The sequence below is a fragment of the Halictus rubicundus genome, chromosome 6 (assembly GCF_050948215.1).
Source record: "Halictus rubicundus isolate RS-2024b chromosome 6, iyHalRubi1_principal, whole genome shotgun sequence".
In the NCBI taxonomy this organism is placed as follows: Eukaryota; Metazoa; Arthropoda; class Insecta; order Hymenoptera; family Halictidae; genus Halictus; species Halictus rubicundus.
Genome location: NC_135154.1, coordinates 15,735,580 through 15,754,423, shown reverse-complemented (window position 1 = coordinate 15,754,423; position 18,844 = coordinate 15,735,580). Strand labels below are relative to the sequence as shown.

At 35.4% G+C, this 18,844-nt stretch overlaps 3 protein-coding genes across 5 annotated transcripts in view; all 3 read right to left on the bottom strand.

Moving 5' to 3' along the window:
* Positions 1 to 605: 605 nt before the first annotated feature.
* On the bottom strand, positions 606 to 8,459 carry LOC143354760 (very long chain fatty acid elongase 7). 3 transcript variants are annotated; one of them, XM_076789060.1, is made up of 8 exons: positions 8,197 to 8,459; positions 6,955 to 7,003; positions 6,278 to 6,468; positions 5,749 to 5,829; positions 5,503 to 5,665; positions 4,527 to 4,666; positions 1,862 to 2,056; positions 606 to 760 (listed from the first exon to the last, which is right to left on the bottom strand). In XM_076789060.1, exons 1-7 carry the CDS (start codon positions 8,260 to 8,262, stop codon positions 1,892 to 1,894), a joined length of 855 nt encoding a protein of 284 aa, XP_076645175.1. In that variant the 5' UTR covers positions 8,263 to 8,459; the 3' UTR covers positions 606 to 760; positions 1,862 to 1,891. The 3 variants fall into 3 exon arrangements, with proteins under 3 accessions (XP_076645175.1, XP_076645178.1, XP_076645176.1); XM_076789063.1 differs by lacking the exon at positions 8,197 to 8,459 and adding an exon at positions 7,639 to 8,190; XM_076789061.1 differs by lacking the exon at positions 8,197 to 8,459 and adding an exon at positions 7,730 to 8,190.
* Positions 8,460 to 11,459: 3,000 nt separating this feature from the next.
* LOC143354757 (cysteine sulfinic acid decarboxylase) lies at positions 11,460 to 17,148 on the bottom strand. Its single transcript, XM_076789053.1, has 6 exons — positions 16,635 to 17,148; positions 15,045 to 15,291; positions 14,450 to 14,657; positions 13,993 to 14,369; positions 12,444 to 12,635; positions 11,460 to 11,723 (listed from the first exon to the last, which is right to left on the bottom strand). The coding sequence occupies exons 1-6, from the start codon at positions 16,904 to 16,906 to the stop codon at positions 11,550 to 11,552; spliced, it is 1,470 nt and encodes a 489-aa protein (XP_076645168.1). The 5' UTR covers positions 16,907 to 17,148; the 3' UTR covers positions 11,460 to 11,549.
* A 34-nt stretch (positions 17,149 to 17,182) lies between these two features.
* The window catches only part of Uxt (Uxt prefoldin-like subunit), a 37,975-nt gene continuing 36,313 nt past the window's right edge, over positions 17,183 to 18,844 (bottom strand). Inside the window, exon 2 of the mRNA XM_076789070.1 lies at positions 17,183 to 18,285. Within this exon, the coding sequence (XP_076645185.1) occupies positions 17,838 to 18,285 (448 nt within the window). The 3' untranslated portion in view covers positions 17,183 to 17,837. The remainder of the gene's footprint in view (positions 18,286 to 18,844) is intronic.

The following is an 18,844-nucleotide window of genomic DNA, read 5'->3' as shown; positions in this document are numbered from 1 at the left end:
TCCCTGGCGAGACGAACGGCTCAATTCCAATGTTTTTAATTAATTCAACCATGCCAATTGGAGATACGGTTTTTTTTCCAGCGGGCCTTGGCTTCTTGCAGACGCGCGTGAAAAGAAGTCGACTCCCAGATGCACAGTGCTAAAATGAAAATCCGTGGCTTCAGAATCGGAAGGGAATCTGTTGGATTTTCGGAAAATCCGGGTCGTGGCAGGTCTCGCATCGCCCCGCACCTTGTTGTCGATATTACACACGAAACAAAATGTGATGCGCTTCGATCCACGGGACGCGGGGGACGCCGGGAAAAAGAAAGGTGGAAAAGGAAAAAGAGGAGGTAAAAAAAACAAAAGAAGAAAGGTGAGTATTCGGCTAAAAGCATTCCCCGCGAACAAAACGTAAGCTGACTTGGAAACACAAATTTTATCCTCGTATCATGGAATGGTTTCCTCGGGCCCACGATAGATATCGTTCTATGTATAGTGCATTTCATCCACGCACGATGCATCGGAAGACGCGTATCTGCTCGCATACACACGATCGTTCCATTCAGCCAGGTCGTTCCTTCCTTTCTTCCCTTCTTTCTTTCTTTCTTCTTCTTTTTTATTTCTCTTTCTCTCTCCTCTCCACAGAATTATCGCTATGCGAACACGCGTGCTGGCTTTCGAGGGCGGAAGAGCTAATGAAGAGATGGCGACAAAAGCTGGAATCTACGATTTTTTTTACGGCCTTTGTGCGGACCGTCGCTATTCTTACCGAAATGACCTGCCGACAAAAGGTGCTTATTTCAATAAAATTAATCATCCCGGAGTTCGCAGTGTTAATCGCGCGAGAATTCAACCCTGGAACGACGTACTGCGGTTGCCAGCGAGTCCGCAGAATATTTTCATTTTTGAATGCAGAAGTGAAAATAAATATCAGACTGTTCGAACAACTTATACATTTTTTTATGTTTCAAAGGGTATCGTTTTAGGGTTAACTCTAGTGGATCAAGAAAGTATTAACAGTTTTTCTTTTGACAATGTGAGTCAAAATACTAAATATAATAGCATATTAGTACAGTCTGTGTTTTTTCGTATTTTGTCATGAACGAAAATAGTGTGTTGGCTTAGAAATACTGGTAATTTACTGTTTATAAATAGTGTACGAACAACGAAAATCTATGGAAAAATATATTGAGAATATTTAATAATGTTCCTCGATTATGATGCCTTACCACTTGATTAAATTCGAATACTTAGAAACGTACACTTATGTTGTGCTATAAACATTTTTCGTTTTTAGTACAGCATTTTTCAACGATAAATCGTCAATATTTCTAAACTAGCACACTCTTCTGATTTACGATAAGGTACCAAAAAGTCCATATTGTACAGCATAATTATAAAACGCTGGAAAGAATAACGAAACTGTTAATACCAAATTTCGAACAAAATGCTGCAAAAAAATTGTAACATTATTCCCGTAGAATTAGAATCGGTTTATCAAAACTGGACGATGTTTTTCCTCTGTTAAATAAATTGACTTAACTCGATGAAACGATATTTGAGACGGTTCCGTTTTATTTTGATCGATACGTGCAAATAAAATCTTACACAAATAGTGGATACACGTCTGTGTACGGATTGTAAATAACCTGCAGTACACTGAAAAACGTTTACCGATTTTACTGAAAATTTTCCTACAAAAAAGATGTTTGATCAGTGCGTTACAATTGCGTTGCAACTTTTGGTGGTTTAAATGGATTAAAAAATTGAATAACCAGTTATTCTATAAAATATGAGATTTCTCGAAAAGTAATTTGTTAGTGTTTAATATAAGAAGACAAATCGAACGTAAATTATCGAGTTATTAATAACAGCTTACCTCGGAACTCACGGATCACTAAATCATCAGTTACTCTGTCTTTTTTCTGAGATACGATTTTTTATAATAGTCGCAGAACATGTAAAACATGGTGAGAATTTGAGACATGTAGATGTACGCCACTGGTTTTCGATTTGGCTCGCAAGAAGGGAACAAAGTTTGACATGTGTGGCCTATCATGATAACGAATTGGATCTGCAACCACAAAAGAATTCATTTTCAATAAATATTGTATTGCTCGTGTTTCAGCCGACTAGAATTTCTACAAACATCCGAGGCTTGCGGTTCACCGAGTTGTGACTGCCGAAGATCTCCCGTTTTCACATCGAATAGTTTTTGACTTTTGTTTCGTCTAAAATCCCCGCGTCAATCAGAATTTAATCCCCCTTGCACAATAATCCCTCGTGCCTAACGCACAATTACTACAAAACGAAAACAACACTAACAATTTGATGCATCTTGTTTAATTAACGTTAAAGACCATTGAAAACATTTACTACAAGCAATAGAAAGCTTTTACTCAATTTTTAGTTAAAAAGTTTCTATTTTGCAGTCGATCCGCTCATTTTTGTCATAAACGCATAAAATCCGCAGTCCAGTAACTTCGCTTCACACTAAATGGGGCCAACTTCGAGTAAATTAACAATTTCCTTTCGTCGTGTCGCGACGAAACGGTAGACCTACGCAAAGATACTAAAAATTGTTCGTTCAAACATTTTCCTTCTCGTTTCGTCGGAGATGGCTGTACTGAACGCAGCGAAACAGCTCGGAATACGGGGCACGGTTGAATGTTTGGTTATCGAATCACTGTACAAAAGACGCAATATGTTTCCGAGGGAGACGCGAACGCGCGACGAGCGCGAGCACTTGTCCCGGAATGCGAGATATTAGGTCATATTCGCGAATCGTCTCCCCTGACTCGATAACCGGGTTTTGACGAAGGTTTGAAGAGCTCGGCAAGTGCCCGTATGGAAAATTATACGTGTAGTCCCCGATTCGATTTCGGCGTCGAGCCCTCGCCTCGGAGGAACAGCGCCGCGATGAAATGCCGGAGCCCGGAGGGCGGGGAGTGCGGGGAACCGGATCCGGACGAACGACAACGGTTTTTAATTAAATAATCCGTCGGCCGAGAACTTTTATTCCCGGCGAGATATCGACGGAACGATTTATCGGGTTACGTGGACGTTTAATTTCTAGCAAAGCGTTTACATCGTGCAAAGTGGGACGACCGGAAGAGGACCGCGACACAGTCAAGTGTCACTCTCGCATGCAACGAGGAGAACTTAATAAGCCTGTCGTCCTGCGGACGATGTTGCTCTCGTTTCCACTTGTTTCCCACGAGCAGCCATTTTTGTCTCGTCTGTCCAATTTGTGGATGTCCCCGAACATTATCGCATGGTTCGGCTTTTTGTCTTTCTTACGAGTGGACTGCGGATTATACAAATATAAATACCGCTTAAGAATTACTTATTGTATCAAAATGAGAACGAAAAGTTTCGATAAATTGAAAAATTACGAATTTACAGAAACATCGTTTCCGTTTTTAGAGAGTTATATTCCCTGTAAGAGTAACGTAAAAGACTGTGATTTATGTTGGTTTCACTCGGAACATTTTCGATACTTTTAAAAGCATTAGATGATTCATTGACCAAATTATACCGAGCAATGTGAAATAGTAGTCTCGAACCGAAGCGAAAGGGTTGTTTCGAAAATCTGATTTATTCCCGTTGTTTCGATGTCTCTCCAAAATAAAATATTATTTTTGCGTCCCTTCTGACATTTATATTTTACGGCTACATGTGTTCCATCTACAACTCTTTGTAAGCCAATAGAAACATAAAGAACAATTTTATTGCAGCTATAACCATCGGCTATGTGGAACTTATCGAATATTTGCCTCTTGTTCGGATCGATATATTTTTCGGAAAAATTAAGTTATACATTTTTGAACGTGCAGGTTCTGTATAAACAACGCGAGAAACGCGTGGAACCAGCGTGGAGTACTACCACTGACAGAAAATATTCGATCGAAATTGTGAACGTGATTGTTGTACGCATTATTTGGGCCTATATTGAATGTGGAAAATAGTACTGTATGCATATTAGAAAAATATGAAAGTTCATGACATATTGGGAAAATATTACCAAAATGGTGAATCATTTTGTCTTACTGCCAAATAAGAAACTGTCTACCGGTGAAAATTATAAATCAAACAGCAATACCAATAAAAGTATGCGTTCTCCGAGCAGCTATCGATAACTCGTGACAAAAATCGTTAGTGACGACAGCATGATTCGTCAACAGGCCGCAACTTCGTTTCAGTGAAAAGTCATTCGGGACCCTGTTGTTTCTCATCGTGACGCGTTATTGGTCGAGAATAATTTCCTTTAACCGTGTTTCCCGGGTCCAAATGTCAATAACAATTCCGCTTTCGGGGGAAAAAAAAAATTCGACCACGCCGATGGAATGTAATTTTACGATTACACGATAGCGGGAGCTTGTGCACGGTGAAATGAGCGAATAACGCTCCCAGCACGGCAATTCAGTCAGCGCAACGAACAGCACACGACAATATATGTACAATGCATTCCGGGCGATGCACCGGGCGATGCACCGCGCGGCGCCGCGGCAGATAGTCAAGTCAGATACAAAATGGAAACGTACCATTTGTAATCCTGTAATGTATTGTTTCCAAGGCGCGATCCTCTTTTGCATCTCCGGGCCCAAGCAGGCAAGGAGATAGTACGTGTACATTATCACGTGCACTATGCAGTTCGGCATAATCGGGAACGTCCACATACCGCCTGCAACACAAGTTTAACACTCCGATCGAAGAGAATTGTGGAAACTCACGGATCAAGAAAAATTATGTTAACCCCTTGAACTCTAGGCTATCTTAACGCATTATCAAACTGCGGATCATTATGTAGAATAACAATCGTCTATAACAATTACAAGAAAGGGGAGTTACATTAAATTTTATTTCTCCTCTTAATAATTTTAATAGGTTGGACATAATCCACTGGTGATATCAAACTCATCTGATGTTTATTCTATTTTGTGTTTCAACTACTCATTTTTGTCATAAATGTATAAAAGATGCTTTCATATAGAAAATAGTTGAATGAATTTATTGATCAAATGATTGACAAAATGTAAATAAATTCAATCTTGTTATGAGGCAATATATACCAATCTGTATACTATGGATTGTATGCATTTACAATAAAAATTACTGGGTGAAACACAGAAAAATACGAAAATTAAAAAAATTTTAAGATGTCAAAGGCTGTTATTTATCTGTTATTAGTCCCGTGTTATTAAAATTAGTAGGAGAAGAAACACGTTCCTATTAAACTCCAATTTCTCGCAAGTAATATAGACAATTTTTATTTTGCATAAAAATCCACAATTACTTTTAGTAATCGCTAGAGATAATGTTAAATAAACAAACACACTGTTTACGATTATTGAGAGCTTCATTGTCAGCTTTTCACTTGTGTACTTTTTTAACAATTTAACCTAGAATGCGTTGATGAAATAATCTTTTTCAAATTGGATGTAAAGGATGACACCAATTTAAAATAAAAAAATCAAAATAATCAACGAGTTCGAATTGATGAACGGTACGCAAATATACCTGGCACAAATTTGCACGTTATCCAGGAGAGAAGAACCGTGGAAGTGTGATGATAAACATGGAGGAAGGTCGCCTGATTGAACTTCTTTCTGAGAATGAAGATTATTGTGTCGCCCAGCTCGAACAGCTTCAATATTAAAAGCCTCCATATCCATCGTGCCATCTAGTAGAAACGATAAGTATCTCATTTGTGCGATCCTCGTACCGTAAATTAGACACTTGTTTGTCGATGGTGAAACTACTTACACGATAAGACTCAGGATCGTGCGAAACAACGTGAATTTCGCATCCTAAAGAAAATTTCGTAGTGAAGCCAGACGTGAGAAGCTGAAAAGTTGATATTCAATGGTTTAGTAGAATAAATGGCAAAAAGAATATAATAACGACTCGTCGTGACACGGTACCGCGTTATTTTGTCGCAGAATCGAAATAACTTTTATCGCAAGAACGCGTTTCGTCAATATCGAACGTTTTCCATTTAGGAAAAATCACGATTCACAGGTTGAACCGAAAACTTCATTAACCTTTCATTTAAATACAATCAAATCAAATGTTTTTATACATTTTATTTCCGAACAAATCGATACTTTTCAATAACTGTGAAAATGAACTTCATTCATCGCAATTTCCTCGATATCTTGCATTTATGCTAGTTTCGTGGATTTCCTGCTCGTGTGGAATATTTAAACAACTATTTAAAATTTTGAATCAAACAAAAAGTACTTCAAGCGTTTTAATAATAATTGAATTGACAGGAAGTTCTTCCAATTCTTACCCCATAAAATACAGCAGCGCTTGCGGTCGCCATAAAAATGTTATAAAATATCATGAGCTTATTCAAGTTGAACGGCTTTCGGTTCTTCATATAAAGTGGACCGAGACGAAGAACAAACGCGAGGTAAAGAGATATAATTCCTAACAATGGAATTGGGCTACCCATTAAAAACCACTCCGCTACCCGAGGATCTGGAAAAGAAATCGGAGAAAGACAAATACATGAAACGCTTTATTGAAATAATTGTTGCCTTTTCAATTTATCAATACCTTGTAACGCTAGACTTGTCTATTTATGAAAACATTCAGAAAATACGCTAGATGCATGAAATTTAATTTATTCCAACATCCGAGTATAGAAAAAAGGAAAGAAAACATCTATTAATTTATAGTTATTGGTTTATCATTTTTCTTTAGGTGTAATTCATTCTTTCACATTTGTAAATTTGGATTAACTTTGAATTTGTAAAAAACCGAGTGTCCATCAGTAGGTATTTTTAAACAATTTAAATGTTGAAGATGCATGTACCAAAAAACCAATTGAATGAAAAGCAAATTAAGGTTTTGATACGTTAAATTAATGAATTACAATTAGCAACTATGTATACAACTAGCCAAGAAATGCAAATATAATAAACAATAATACAAGTGAAAAAGGTTAATATTAAGGTAATTTACCTGCCGCATCCTCCATAACGTATCGATACGTTTCCAAGAGTCCAACGTTCTTCAAAAAGTAAAGAAATTATTCACTGAATTATTCCAATCAAACCATGGGAATAACATTTATACAAACGTAAAGAAAATATTGAACGATGCACAAACTATCAGTGTTGATTATTCGAACAGTTAACAGATCACAGATGATTAAAAAGCATTTTCAAAAACTGAATTTACGTTCGAGGTAATCTAGAAGTGAAGCAACACATAAAAATATGAAAATAAACTGTTTCTTAAGAAGCGCAAAATATTTTTTACCAAGTCCTCGCCGATGGCATTAGGACGTACAGCATGAAAGTGTTCGATAATTAAACTATATGTTTTTTCAATAATATCACAAAATAAAAATAATTTAGATAACGTATCATTCTCAATATGGAGTCCAATCAATTGCGAAATGTTACAGTAATCGTTGAGACGCAAGTCAAACTATGAACTTTAAAGAACCCACTGCAGTCGACCGGAGGAACAAACAGATTTTTCGCAGGATGTTTCCACAATCCTTAATATCCATCGTTTCATTTCGCTCGAAAGTTTCACGGAATCAAAGTTTGTTTCCGAGCTTTCCCGGAACATCCGTGTTCAACTTAATAATTTGCCAGATTGCTCGACGGACGGCGAAGACTAACACTGATGCCTTACCAACATTCGGAATATCGATCAATTGTTCGTATCAAAATGAAACCGAAAAATCTAACACTGATAACTCGATGAACAAAGAACGTGGAGTTACCAAAAACATCGTATTTCCTGTCGAAATAAACTGTTCAACCGACAAAGGATTAAAGCGCTCCTAAACAGTAGTATACAAGCCTTCGATCGATATTCTTACCACGGAATACAACTTTTATCCTCATTGCAGTAGAAACGATCGATTTCTTGTAATATATTCATCGCTTTCTATTAAAATTACATTTACATCGATAGGTATGCGGTAGCAGATAACGTCAGCGAATAGTACTGACAATAAAATATTCGGAATTGCTCAAGGATAATCCACCGTAGAGTTGTGAAAATATCGAATTCTAAATGTTTCGTGCTCGAATGGCGTGCAAATGGAAAAGCAGAAAAAAGTGAAAAAAATTCGAAGTTGTGCGAACGAATGTAGGATCGAGTATTATTTTTGAAATACTATCTACTCACCTGAAAGCCAAAGTATCCTGGGGGCGACCGAAGAAATCAGAACAAAAAGAAACATACCTGAGGCACGTGAATTGGAAGACCTTGCTCATCCTGGCCGTCGAATTTACAGATATCGACTGACATTCGGGTTACTGAACGGTACGAATGGTAGCTACTATCGACGTTAACACCGTCTTTCACGGTAGCAACCCACTGTCTAAGTTCATCTGCAGGGCAAGCACCCCTAGCAGTGACTCGGGGACAGGAACGTAGCACACAAGCATAGTTCCCTGTAAAGGGTTTCTCGCACACCCCATCTTAATACGATAAAGAAAACATGTTCAAGACCTGTACAGCAAAGAATATTTGCATATTTATCAGAGAACGCGAATGATCGTAATCGGCATGTTCGAAAAGTGCTTGGAACAAAATTTCACAAATTTATTGATCCATACCTTTTCTCAGCCCTTGAGCTAATTTCATATATGAGTTTGCTTTAAAAACAGCGAAACGCGACAACGCAGTGAAAAATATTTCAAAAGTGTGGCCCGAGAAACAAACCACACACAGAGTGTGTAAGACAACATATTTGAAAATTGTATAGGGAAGAATATTTATACATTTATCACAGAAGATGACTGATATTAATTGTCAATTAACTATAATGGAAATTGCTCCGAATAAAACTTGACGAATTTATTGATCGATACCTTTTACTACCTTTTCTCAATCCTTAAGTTAATCCTATAAACGACTTAATTTTAGAAACACCTAAACATGACAATACAATTTAAAATGATCAAACAACATGTATAATGTGCAAAATATCGTTAATTTATGTTTTCACGTTTATATTGAGTTTGCAAATGCTTTTAAATCTTAAACATGAAATGTGCAGTGAAATTTGACTACTTTCTATGACATTGGTGAAAATAATGAGGAAAATGTTGAGAGTACCATTGAGAATACAATTTAACACATTTGTGACATTATTATGTTAATTATTGATCGATTCTTTTTATTATTTTATCTCAGTCTTAAAATTACTTTCACAGATATCTCCACATTTGATGAAAATATTTAAAAAAAGTATGAAAACAAACATGATATCTGAAATAACATGAAAAGCTGTGTATAATTTTTTTATATCTCAGGGATGATAAACACAAGTAATTCGATTGCGCTATTTTCTATTAGTTTGTAAATAAAGGGTTTATATGATAGTAGTACCATTGGCAAAAGCAGACTTGTGACCGTGTTATGTTAATGCAGGATCATTTGTGTCTGCAGTTTATAGGTCATTGTAAAACATGGTCTCATGATAATCGTCGGCTATGTTTTTATAATTAATTATACGTTCGCATGTTTCGAATTGTTCGTCGGATTTGGTGATATCGGCAATTAAATATTAACTGTTTCATTAACACCATCCGACTGGTAACTAAAATGCAAATTCCAGTGATAAAAATACCTTTCAAACTAAAATCCGTTGGACTTTATGACGGGGCATTAACGTGTTAATGAAGTTATAGAACCATTTAATTTTCTATGATTATGCATTGATGCATTGAACTACAAACACATTTGCACAGTGTTTGTGTTCACGTGTACGGTGAACCGTACGTGCATACGAAGATTTTCGCGTACACGGTTATAACGAATAAAATAAATTATGGTAAGTTAGTAAGTCTACAAATTATTTTTTAGAATAAGCAATAACGTATGTATAGAATGATCACTTCTGAATGTGTGCACTATAGATCCTACCAGTGCTTTATTAGTGCGTAAGATCACTATTGCGCCCCTCGTACTCATCGTAGATAGCTCATTCGCAATACGGGTCACTAAAACTATTGTTGAAACTACGATAGACCTATTTCAAATAAAAGCGCAGCTCATTTACGATCTTACTCCTTTTAATATAAAACTATTTCACTTTTCAATAAAGCTTGATCAAACATTTATCACGAAAAAATACGTCATGGTTTCACATCATTAATGTCTTAACACTACAAATAAAAATTGGGCTGTAACTGACAAATTATAGGAATAAAACAACACGCTTTTTTAAGCAATAGAATACATTAATTTAAGTTTTCATAGATGTCGCTAAACTTCAGCAGCTTTAGCAGCAGATATAATGTTAAAGAAATAAGCGCTAATTAAATCTAAAATATTTATATTTTTAAAAAATATTTATTTCTTAATTGAAATTATATTAGATATTATAGTAAATCATATTTATGATTGAATCAAAAGAGGGAACTATTTATGCGTACATCAGTACAGCAAGACATTTTGATTGACCAATAATGTTTTAAAAAGCCGCAAGAATGTAGCAAGTGTTACAAAGTCGTTGAACGTGTCGAGGTAATCTCATTTCCTCAAATAATCCCGTAAACGCATGAACATAAAACACTGCGATTGACAATTAAAACTAAAAGTATAAAATTATGGTTCTAACTCAATCCTGCTTTGAATATATAAGCAAAATATTTCTTAAAAAATAAAATATGTAGTTATCCCATAATAGTGCGTATAACATATGAGTAGCTGCGGATTTTGCGCATTTCTGGCAAAAATGGTTGGATCGAGTGCACAACAGTGAAAATATTCAAGAAATTTAAAAATGCCTATGTAGTTCCTGTAACTGGCAAATAATACAGACAATTTTTATTCTGCATAAAATATTCTAAAACCTACATACGAAAGTCTAAAAATTGAGAACTCAACGTAGAAATTGCATTAGCTTTTCGGAAAATTAATTAGTGTCCAAAGCAACGCGTGGACCACAAAGTGATCGCACAGTGGATCAGGATTAAATTTTTGCCTCGGGGCGATTTATTTAAAGATACGATGGAGAGGCTCAATTTCGCGATAGATTGGGATACGGTGACGGTTGCAAATCATTATGTTCTACATAGGATGAACGCAGTTCTATAGATATACATAGGGCTTCTCTATATGCTGTCACTTGTACCAGGATTAGTCGTCGGGTACGTCGCGACGCCGCGGGCTCTGCGACGAACGTAGTCACGAATTGACTTCGTAGATACCTTGGCATCAGAAATTTAGTGCCGGTTCCCCACCTAATCAGATCAACTGGCTGCTAGGTTTCGCCTAGTTAACCCAGAGGAATTGATTTTCGTGGTTGGAATTCGTTATTTCTTTCGCCGAGAATTGATTAAAGCCACTGTTAGTGCTGAACGTAAAACTTCATTCCATGGAATTCATCTTTAATATGATTTATTAGCATGGAAATTGTTTGTATCGTTCATTACCTAATTGGTACAGATGCAGATGCGCATAGAGAAAAATGGCGAAGATAAAAGGGAACGCGATTTCAACAAGACGATAAAGCTTTCTATTTATTTTTTGGAAATTAATTGTTGGGTGATTTTCTTACATTGAGATGCATATTCATGCATAAATCACATGTTTTCTCCAAGATTTTCTAACTCGTCGAAGACATAATGAATATCCTGTACGTCCACTCCGGAATTTTGAGTTACAAATCGAAAGAAGTTTGGCTTTCCACGAAGCGGTTGATAGTTAATCATTAAGCTGCCTCTTTTGATCATCTTCTCCTTTAATCTCGGTGCAACCTAATTAACAATAATAATAATTTGAAGACCTAGTTCCTTAATAACTGAGACTTGTTAGTTATTCAAACAAGATATGTTAGGTTTATCAAACAGGAATTAATTTATCATGCATACTATTTCGTATACCGACTGCTAATAAAATGGAGATATCATTTATCGATTACTCCGAGATACCTACAGACGAAAATTAGAGGGAAGATAATTATCTGCAGACGTTAATACTGGTTTCTACCATATCTGTTGTCAAATTAACAGCTTTATAACTTATTAAAAAACATTACAAAAATATTCATTCTTTAATCAATTAACTGCATATGCGCGTCTTTTCCTTTTTCTATTTATTTTAAAACAAAATGAACTCATTCGCAAAAATAATTCTTCGAAATCTGCAGAGATAAGTGACCTATTGAAGGCATTGCATGATCTCTGGTTTGCAAATCATGTATTAGCGTTAGATAAATATTACTATAAACGCATATAGAAAATAGCAAAATTAATTGAATGTATAGTTTACAAACGCTGATTAAATTTGATGTAATAGTTAATAGTACATATTTCATTCGATATTAAGTAGAAAGAATTTACATGCAATTTAAACATTCTGCGCACAAATCTATAGCGTTACGTATCTTTCAATATTGCAAAAAGTGAGACTATTATCTCATTTAAAAAATATTCTTCTTGCTTTTAATAGTCTTTTATAAACATTATTATACTTACTTTGTTTATTCTTTCTTTATAATTGTACAATGTATGCTGATTTCTTAAAGATGGCGGTATGAACCAAAAGCAAACGTTTATAAAACACGAATCTGTTACTAATTCAAAGGCCTCCCTTGTTTCTACTTCTTCTTTAAAAACCGCTGAGAGTGTCATCAAGTGGTCAACATGCTTTTCGAAACCTGAAGAACCCTAAAACAAAATTATAATGATAATAACTCTTAAATAACATGCAATAATTTAAAAAAAAAAACGGAAAATATTTTTAAAAAGGCTGTTTCCACAACGAAATATTGTCTCAAAGTCATATAATAGACATCGTAATTCAAATACACCGCTTGTTGATAAAAATGAGTAAAACATATGACTGTGGCTTACTGAGTGGCAGTGCTCTATGAGGACGCAATATATAATTATACAATAATATTAGTGTACACAATACAAATATCATTGCTAAAAGTCATAGGAAATTAATAAAAGCTTTTTAAGTCAATGAAATTAAAAATAACATTTAAATTATAACTTAATCACATCATGACAGAGTGAAAGAGTACTGTATCTCTTTATAGAATTATTGAAATAGAATATTTCTCAACTTTATGAAAGAATATAATTTTCTCTATTGACAATCATTGTTACAACATACTTGGTATTTCTATTCAACTAATCATAATTAAATACAATATAATTTGTGTCAATTTTGGTGGTAACCTGCATATTGCTGAATGACAACATTATCATTGAAATAGATATATATTTTGGGAGAATTACTTAATTTTTTATTACACTGTTAATTTATATTATATTTTGGAATATTTATATTTTTTTTTTAGATTGTCATCTAGCTATTTTAATGTGCTTATAATAAAGAATTACCCACACAAGGACTAATTGTGTGCTTTGGTACGTGCAAGAATGGTGCTCTTATGAGCATTTTCTTCATACAAACAATATAGAACATTATTTAAAACACACCACTTGAAACGAAACTGTGTTCATAATTATTTTACATGAAGATATTTGACTGACTAGGCACTGTGAACGTTCCAAGCCTAAAAGCACAGCTATCGGCAAACCCCTTTAAGGATTTTAGAAGCTTCTTTTATGATCTTGAAAATCCACTGAATACGTAGAGTATGAACATTCTTCAGTCGTACCAGGGGAAGATAATGTATTCATAAGTATATTGGCAAACACTTGAAATATGGCATGCAGACCCTTAACTTGTACGGAATGCACCGCAGCTGCAGCTTAAGCCTCAAAGTACAAGGTGGACAATTAAAGGAAGATCGGGGGAAAAAAGTGCTACCAAGGCTAGTTTTCTAGAAATTTGCATAAGTGGTTGACACTTAGAGATTAATAAGGGGGACAGAAGAACCTTTATGTCATGCGAGTAAGTCTTATCTTATGTTCTGAGCACATTGTGCGGAAGATGCTTAAGGAAGGGGCCTTCTTGCATGGAAAATATTTTCTGCTGTAAGCAAGCCAAGAAATTCTTTGCAAGCAAAAGCATAGTGCAACTAAATATATCATTGATAAACTCGATTACCTTAGCCTGCCACATGAACCAGAATTTCAGCACATCTGGCCTGCGTCCGCACTGCAAGTACTTGTCCCCAACATCTAAATCTGTGGGATAGAATTTGTCTTTTTGAAAAAGGTAAGTAGCCTGCATGGAGTGTGCGTCTTTTAAAATATTTGGATGCTTGGTCAGAAGCAGAGAGCATTGCTGAGGGACAGCCAGTAATTTGTGTGGATTGAACAAAATGGAGTCAGCTCTGTCTATTCCTCGCAGAAGGACACTGTGTTTTTTGCTGAATATCAGGCCACCTCCCCAGGCTGCATCCACGTGCATCCACATCTTAAATTCCTGGCAGATGTCCGCAATTTCGATTAATGGATCGAATGCACCTAAGACCGTTGTTCCTGGAAGCAAAAATTATTCTTTTACACTCTACATTTTTAGTTTCTCGCGCGCGATCATTTTGTAGCGTTCTTGAACTTACCCGCAGTTGCGGAAACCAAAAAGGCATAATTTCCTTTTTGCTGCTCCTCGATTATCTTAGATCTCAAATCATCGACGTCCATTCTACCGAGATTGTCAGTTTTTATAAGAATCACCTCCACATCGCATACGTTTGCCCATTTTGAGACCGAGTAATGAGCGTCTTCGGATGTAAACAGCACCAAATTCGAGGATGGTATGCGTGTATTCTGGCATATAAATATATTATAATGTATTAATACATTTATAATCGATACATTTATGTTATGCAACATAAAGAAAAATTATTTAAAAAAAAATGTATTATGCATCACGCAGTACTTAACATTAAAGTACATTAACGAACGATAGTTTAGAAGCCTAAAAATCAATATTTTCAAAAGGGAATGTAATTATTTTAACTGAAACAGTATAGACATTGTGAATTATGTTTTCAGATCTTTTGTGTTAAAAATTGTGGTGTCAGTAGAATATCGCATAGTACACAAATTGTGAGAAACGTAGCATTGATTTTTCAAGGATTAAAAAATATATAGTTTCCTTGTCTCTTTATTTAATGGACTTCTGAAAAAAAACTACTTATAAAAATTACTTACACCTTGTGTCGTCTTCCTGAACCAAAATCGGGCCAAATTAATGGCGATGCCATTAGAGAAAGAACCTCCTGGGCTGAATAGACCGTCCCCGACAGTAGTACCATTTTCTTCCTTGTAAAACATGCTCAATAATTTCGTAATTACAGCCTTCTCCATTAACGTTAAGACCGGTGCCACCTCGTAAGTGTACACGGAAGAGTTTAACACGTCGGTGAGCCATTGTCCGGCTAAACCATAGGGATCCAATCTGCATTAAATAAAATTATTCGTATAATAGTACACGCGAGAATAAAGCCATTAACAAAGTATCAATGATTCATTCGAAAATCCTCTAGGGACTTGCCAATTAAATATTTTCAAAACCGTACGAGTTCTCTTAACCCTTTCCGGTCCTATATCGAGCCAGTAGTTACTTATTACATTCATAAATAATGTAATAATTTCATGGTGTCTAACAACAATTGCAGTATGTGAACATGTTTTAACGAGTTCTGAAATAAAAGAAAGAAAATACGTCGGACCGCAAAGGGTTAAAAAGATAGTAAGAACAAATACCACGAAAAGAATAATAATATCGTAAAATGAAAAGGGGCAGAATTAAAATAAATATTATCGTACATTTACAGAGAAATTAAATTTTCACTGTTTCTTTGTTTCAATATTTATACCAGAGTATATTTTCTGGTGCCAAAATGATTTTTACCACAAATCTCTCACTTTTGAAACATTAATTTCCAAATGCAAACTAAATTCAGATCTGACTCAAAAATTTTTCAGATCGGAATTACTAAGAACAATAATACATACACATGTATGTGCCATCAGTATTCTTTATGTTATACAAAACTTAGGAGACACGAATTAGAAAATGCTTATAAAATAATTTATTAGTGAAATATTACAAAATAAATAGTTGCATGGAAGAAATGAAAAGCGTTAAATGTTTTTAAAAAGCAAATTTAACAATTGTTTACAATAAAATCGATGGAATTGATAAATTGAGATTACGTCTAACTTTTCTCTAAAAATATAGAAAGAAATCGAAAACAATGACGCACAAACGTCGGCCCAGAATATGTTGAAAAATACTGTCGTAGAATAACTATTACTTTTTCTGTTCTTTCTTCTCAAAATTATATAAAATTCATATAAATGTCTAGTAAATTCCTTGGTAATTAAGGTTTCACTGCTAACAAAAAATCGCCAAAAATGAATTTAGTTAAAGTTGCGTTCAAAGTGTAATAAAATAATCCCAATTCAATGATGGTTATTAAAAATCATAATCAATCGTCCAAAAAGCGTAAAAGAACAAACTACATTTAATAGAACGAAAATCATAAAAAGTGAGTACTATCGGAGTGAATTGTCACTGTGAGTTTCAAGCATAACAAAAAACAGAATATTCTGTAGGGTAAATTTTTACTTTTGGTAATCGCAGCAAGCAGATTGTGATAGAAATTAAATTCATAAAAACTACAATTAGAGTGAATTTTTGCACTTGTGACAGTGAATTTGAAGCATCGGAAAGTAAAGAATATTCCTTAGGGTAAATTTTTATTTTTAATAATTGCGTTTCGAGCGTGACCTCACCCGGAAAACAATTGATTCATGAAGTAGGGGTGACCGGTTTTGATGCTGTACTTGAAGACTTTGTCAGCGATCTCCAAAAGATTATCCTGGTTGCGTGGCTCGTCTTTCACATCGAACTTTACGATGTCCCCCAGGTGAGCCGGTTCTCGCCATCTCGATACAGGATTTTTACGGGACACGCTTTCGAACGCGCAATCGATTAAGACCGTGGCAAGCTTTTCGAGGAACTCCTTGTGTTTTTCCACGCATGGTATGCTACGCCAATCCGACATTCGGGGATGATCACTTCGCGAAAATGCGAAAAAGCACCGAGGAAACCGCGGAAGAACGAAAGAACGTACTGATCTCCTCGCGGTTGACCTCTACCGTATATAAGCAGGGCACAAGGTCCTCGCAAATTCCTACAATTACGTTTAACGAGGAAACAAAAGCGTTACGTTCGAACTAGGAAATTAGTGGGGCACATTGTACAGCTCGCATTCAGTTAGGGCACGTAACGAGATTACGCGAAGCGGTGGTCATTGGTGAAAACAAAGAAAAGCAGCAGAGTCTTCGAAAAGTCGGTGTTTATTAGCAGACTGCGGATTTTTATGCAAAATCAAAATGCCCTTCGTGAAATGCAAACAGAAATTTCTATCTTTAATAATTTTAGCGAGTTCAGAATAATATGCATACAATCCGCAGTCTAATTATTAGCTGACAGTATGTACAAGCTCTTCTGGTGCAAAACTATGTACCAAAATTACAGAATTACACGCTGCAATGTAATTTGTGATTTGTGAAAATGCGTGCTCCGTTTTGAAAGGTCGAGGCGATTTTTGGCGCGAAGGAAAGTTAAAACAACGCTTCTGACTCCACTTTTTGCAACTTTGAACACTTGTCTGTGCACGCTGGTATCTGGGTAAGTAAAAATGGTGAGGCATAAGCTGACGTGCTAGCCAAGTGTTATACATGCTTAACTCATGATTCATACTTGATGTAATAGTTAAAAATGAAGCCCTATGCAACAAACTTTTTAATTTTCCTTCGCGCAATGGAGTGTCTCCTTTCTAATTCTACAGCGATTTTTCAAATCCCCTGTGTACTACATGTTTAAAGTTCAAGTAACAATTGAAAGACAAGTAGAAACTCTATTATAATATTTATACAGCAAAGTAGTTAGGTATTTTACAAGTGTATTTTACATATGTAACAATATTAGAATTATTCTTTGATGCCCTGTATTTTTCCCAGAATGAGAAGCATTAACTTTATGTGAGCAGATATCTTTGCAATCTCTTTGCGGTACAGTGCGAGTTCATCTTCCAGCAGTTTGATTCGTGCATTGGTAACTACTAAGGCACTGTCTAAAGTCAATTCCAAGTAGTGTCCTAAACCAATCTCCAAAATGATCGTGGATGCATCAGGGACATGTGCTTCGATAAGAAAATTTTGTCCAATGTCTACTTGAGTCTTGAAACCACTTTTGTCGAATTCATTAGTTTGTAGGGTAGTAATAACGGACTTTAGCTGAAGGTACTCAGCAATCTCTGCATTTTTAATCTCGAGCTTTTTCTCTAACGAAGCAAGATCATCTTTTAATACATCATTGATAATCGTCTCATACAGCAAGACCTTTCGTTCAATATCAGGATTCATAATCGGACAGGATCTACAACATACAAATCAGAAAGATGAGACAGATGAGAAAAGCGTGAAAAATATAGGTTATGTTTACTGTTCACCTTATTAGCATGCACATAATTTCCATGAAATCGTAAAGATTTACTTACCAATAGTATATTAGGAAGTAACAATTTTTGGGAACACTAAATGATGTGCAATCGATGAATCCAATTTAAAAACAAACGGTTTAAGTCCTGAGATTTTATTATGCACATAGTCGCCAGTATAATCTTACTGTATTTGCTGCAGTTCTAACTAACATCTTGGTTAATAGCAGGATACAGTGTGTAACATTAAGTAAATTAAATACTGTTAAATACGCGGTAGTTTAGAAGCGTGTCAACAATTGTGCGTTCGTTCACGTGCGCCAAACATTCTTCTGGTGGCAACTAGCTGAAACTTGTTACCCGGCCAACAAGGTAGAATTCTTTGTAAGAAATATTCACGTCCTAAAAAAATTAATTTATTTTCACGAGATTGTATTCTCGTAGGAATTTTTTAATAAGGATTGGGGATAATAAATTCCAAAAAAGAAACTGTTCTAG